Source organism: Octopus bimaculoides, chromosome 9 (assembly GCF_001194135.2).
Source record: "Octopus bimaculoides isolate UCB-OBI-ISO-001 chromosome 9, ASM119413v2, whole genome shotgun sequence".
Taxonomy (NCBI): Eukaryota; Metazoa; Mollusca; class Cephalopoda; order Octopoda; family Octopodidae; genus Octopus; species Octopus bimaculoides.
Window position 1 is genome coordinate 67,047,047 of NC_068989.1, and position 4,649 is coordinate 67,051,695.

The following is a 4,649-nucleotide window of genomic DNA, read 5'->3' on the forward strand; positions in this document are numbered from 1 at the left end:
CAGGTTCAAAGAGCATGTCGCCTACACGCTAACACGCTTCTTCCACGCGAGCCTTGACTCTTTACCTTCCTCCGTCCACACGCTTATTGACAGGGTGTAAACAGACGGTTGTTTTAACAACTGAATAAAATCTGAAATAAGTTATCTTACGTATATCTTTTACTTGTTTTAATCATTAGACTGCCGCTCTGCTGGGGCATCGCCTTGAAGAATTTTTAGTCGAATGAACCGACCCCAGTACTTTTTCTCTTTTTTTTTTAAAGCCTGGTACTTATTCTATCGGTGTCTTTTGCCGAACCGCTAAGTTACAGGGACGTAAACACACCAACCAACACCGGTTGTCCAGTGGTAGTAGGGGACAAACACTGACACAGTCTCTCTCACGCTTTCTCTCTTTCCGTCCGCCAAATTCCTCGCTAGGCTGTAATAAGAGACGTTAGCCCGAGGTGCCATGTAGTGGAACTGAACCCGGAACCAAGTGGTTGGGAAGCAAGTTTCTTACCACACAATCACGCCTGCGCCTATGTTACTGACTATTTTCCATCACTTCATTCAATACATCTAATAATTATTTAGTGTTATCTCTGTTTTTATTATTTATTTTTTATTTAATTTTTTTTATTTTTTCATTAAGTTTTCTTACTGTTCAGTTTTGTAAAGCCATTAATCCCATTTCCGTTTTGTTTGTTTTTTTAGTAAAAGTATTTTGTTTCTCTTTGCGTTTCTTCTATCCGCTATTGATATTAGCTGATATGAAATTCAGAAGATACGAAATAATGCCTTTTAGAATAATTTTAGTCTTTACGAAAGTTATCAGTAAGAAAACAGAAATATCGGGAGCGTGTACGAATGTCCCTGTGACGCGAACGGCTTCTTCACGCCCCATTCTAGTACCAACTCACTGTTAAACAGGTGTGAATTCCGATAAGAGGTGATGGCGGACCAATAACAAACACACGATGTGAGTTACCTCAAATTACACCCGGCTGTTATGGGCTGTAAACTAACCTTAAGTTCAACGAAGCAGCGTGACAGAAGTACTTCTTTGTTCTATTTTTACACACAACGAGCAGGTCAAATTGAGATAAGTGACAAATGTACAGGAATATGATGAAATGAAAACATTGTCAAAACATATATTTACATGTTTTCTTATAATGATAAGGTAATTCGTTGATAATTTATTTGTCTATAGTCTAGTTAGACTATTTTACTCACGGCACGTGCAATCAAAATAAAACCATTAGGCTTGTTTTAAATATTTTGAATATTTAGTAAAAGTACAGCCTAAACGTCATTGATTAACCCTTCCCGCAATTGGAAGACAACTCCAGGTTTTGTTGTGAGGAAGACATAGTTATTTCCCTTCTCTTCTTAATCAAAACGACTTTTGCTGTTTTTAAGTTTTCGATGTTATGTAACGTACGAGCGGGCCCTGTTTATCGAACTAAAATGATCACCAGAGCAATCAAAGATACTTTCTGTGCGAATTTACTTTCTGTATTAAGAAACAATGATATATTCGTTTTCAAACGTTACCGAGGTATGTTCGTTCCCAAAAGCAAGGCTGTGGAAAACCGCCACCTTGATATTATCAGGAATTTTCTGCAAAACAACAAAACGATAACAGTGCTGACGGGAGCAGGTGTTTCCACCGAAAGTGGAATTCCTGATTACCGATCCGAAGAAGTTGGGATGTATGCACGAAGTAACCATACGCCTATACGATACCAAGAGTTCCTTAAATATAGCGACCGGCGACAGCGATATTGGGCAAGAAACTTTGTTGCCTGGCCCCAGTTTTCTTCATTCCAGCCCAATATTATTCATTATATTCTATCGTCCTGGGAGAAATCTGGCCAGTTATACTGGTTAATCACACAAAATGTTGATGCTTTACATTCAAAAGCTGGTAGTAAACGATTAACAGAACTGCACGGTTGTTCTCATCGTGTCCATTGTTTGTCTTGTCACATGAAGATGCCCCGCACTGAAATGCAAGTACTTTTAAACAACTTAAACTCTGACTGGCAAGCCGAGTACATTGCTATTGCTCCAGATGGTGATGTTCAGCTTGCTGATAAACTAGTGCAGTCATTCAAGGTAAGTATAAGCTTATAATGCAAATAAAACAATTCGATAGATGTTAGATTCCTAAACCGTTTCTGCCCTACAAATATTTGAAAACATTGCCTACATTTTTTTGTTCTAAAGTTTATCAAAATGCGAAAACTTTTGGTGGCGCGAGTTGTGTACTATCGAAATATATTTGTTGTTCATACACACTAGCAGTTATTTAATCACGGTCATTAACCACTTTCGTTATATAACCGAAACATTGCACGAACAAATCAATGTTATAAACAATGAGGGCAAGAGTATTCTGTGTGGTTGTTCAATTTGCTAAACAGTACAGCCAAATCTCCTTGAAATCAAACCTCGCAGTCTTAATAGAAGGATACCTTTGTTTGTATTGTTGCTGTTGTTTTTACATGACATAGAGAAGGAAGGGTAAAGCCCAAGGTTTTTTTTATAGGGTCTCCTAAATTAGGAGGAAGGAAGAGAGTTGTTTTAGAACTGGAAACGTAACCCGAATGTTTACAGAATGAACTCGGCTACAAGCACCAAAGATCCAGATCATATCGTTCAACAAAGTGACTTAATTATGTAAGTCTGGAGGTAGAGATGGACTATATGTAATCTGAACCTTTCCCCCCATCCTTATTTTTTTTTTTTTACGGAATCCCACGTTTTAGGCTATGGAGATTCCGATTCTGAAAAAAAAAAATTTGAAAAATTTCAATCCACCCCCCCCACCAAGCAGGCTATTTACATGCTAGAAATAACAGCCAAATCTCACAACACTAGTGTTAGGGTTAGGTTTAGGGTTAGGGTCAGGGTTACGGTCAGGGTTAGGGTTAGGGTTTGAGTTAGGGTTAGGTTTACCCTGTGGATCTATATAAAAACCGGGGGGGGGGTCGAAATTTTGAAATTGAGATTTTTGAAAAAAAATTTCCAAAATCGGATTCTCCATGGTCTGAAACATAGGATTCCGTAAAAAAAAAAATTTTAAAGGGTGGGGGGTATACCCAGATTACATATACTCCATCTCCACCTGTCTGGAAGAAGAAGATGTAACATGGTCAAGGCTTGGAATGCCTTGAATCATAGCTCTGCTCGATTAGGGCTTACCTGGGACTATATAGCAACAACACACTGACATATATCTGGTGTAAGTTTCGGCCAGTATTCGCCAGAACCAAACATGTTTTATTAGCCCGCGTCGCGTTTTATCACCACCACCACCATCATCATCTTCTTCTCCCATTGGCCAGCTCTGACGAGCAGACTTATAATCAAAACTGTTCCAGCCGTAACAACTCCATCTTTCACCAGACATTAGATGCCTTCGACTACAATTATTCAATGTATTATTCCTTTTGGTACTACTAAAGCAGAGTGGTCCCGAATGCGCACCCGCGCAGTTGTGAATGGTCGATCCTACAAAAAGTGCGCGTGTTCAAAATGAATACGTGTGTTTAGGGTTAGGGATAGGATTAGGATCGACCACTCACGACTAGCTAGCGCGGACGCGCGACTGCGCGTTCGGGACCACTCTGCTTTAGTAGTACAATTCCTTTTTACTATTTTTAACACGATTGCATGATGTTGGAAGAAATTTTGGTTGCAATTTCTAGCAGATCTATCGACCACATAGAGGCTCTCTTCTTGATATGTTTTACGTTTCCCTTAAATGTTTCATTGGGTCAGTGAGGACAACAACATCTATGGAATCATCTTATGTAACTTCACTGCTTCTACAAAACATCTATGTATTTATAACTTCAAGTTTTTAACTATATCCCAGATGGTTTATTGAATTATCGGTTCTATTGCTGACTAACTAAACAAAACCGTACAAGTAAAGCATAAACAATGAATGTTTTAAAAATATAAGTGCAAGGTCAAAAATTTGAAGGAAAGAATTAGTCAATATAATTGATTAATAGTACTTTTAGAAACGCTGCTAAACATTTTGTCTGACACATTAACGAATTTGCCAGCTTGCCACTTTGATAATTCTTTCAAATTTTGGCACAAAGTCAGCAATTTTTTAGGGTAAGGGGTTAGTTTATTACATTGACCTCACCCTCTACCTTACCTGATATAGTATTCTGTTGACCTCTAAAGGATGAAAAGCAAAGATGACTTTGGGAGATTAATTTTATTATTAACAACAACAATAATGATAATGGTTTCAAATTTTGGCACAAGGCCAGCAATTTTAGGGGAAGAGGTAAGTTGATATTGCCCTCAGTGCTCAGTTGGTACTTATGTAACGGTTGATGTTTTTGTGTTGTGTAGTCGATGTATCACCCATTGTAACGATAAGTATTATTTACCAATTGTACTGGTTATAAGATGAATGATGAAGATGATCGACATTTTTATAGAAATATTTATTTACCGTTACTTTATATGTTGCCAAACCACGACGGGTAGGCCAGTGTAATAGTACAACAGTTGGTGGACATTGGAATTAGACACTGAGGGAAAATGGCTGTAACTTTTTTATTTTTTAATTTTGACGATTTTCGTTTTCGATAATGTGTTCTATATGTCACAGTCATGCGATTCCCCCTAAAATC

The 4,649-nt window shown here is 38.0% G+C and overlaps 1 protein-coding gene across 1 annotated transcript in view; it reads left to right on the forward strand.

Annotated features, from left to right (window-relative positions):
• The first annotated feature begins 611 nt into the window (after positions 1-611).
• Positions 612-4,649, forward strand: part of LOC106870039 (NAD-dependent protein lipoamidase sirtuin-4, mitochondrial) — a 32,053-nt gene continuing 28,015 nt past the window's right edge. The window contains exon 1 of the mRNA XM_052970728.1: positions 612-2,103. Within this exon, the coding sequence (XP_052826688.1) occupies positions 1,411-2,103 (693 nt within the window). The 5' untranslated portion in view covers positions 612-1,410. The remainder of the gene's footprint in view (positions 2,104-4,649) is intronic.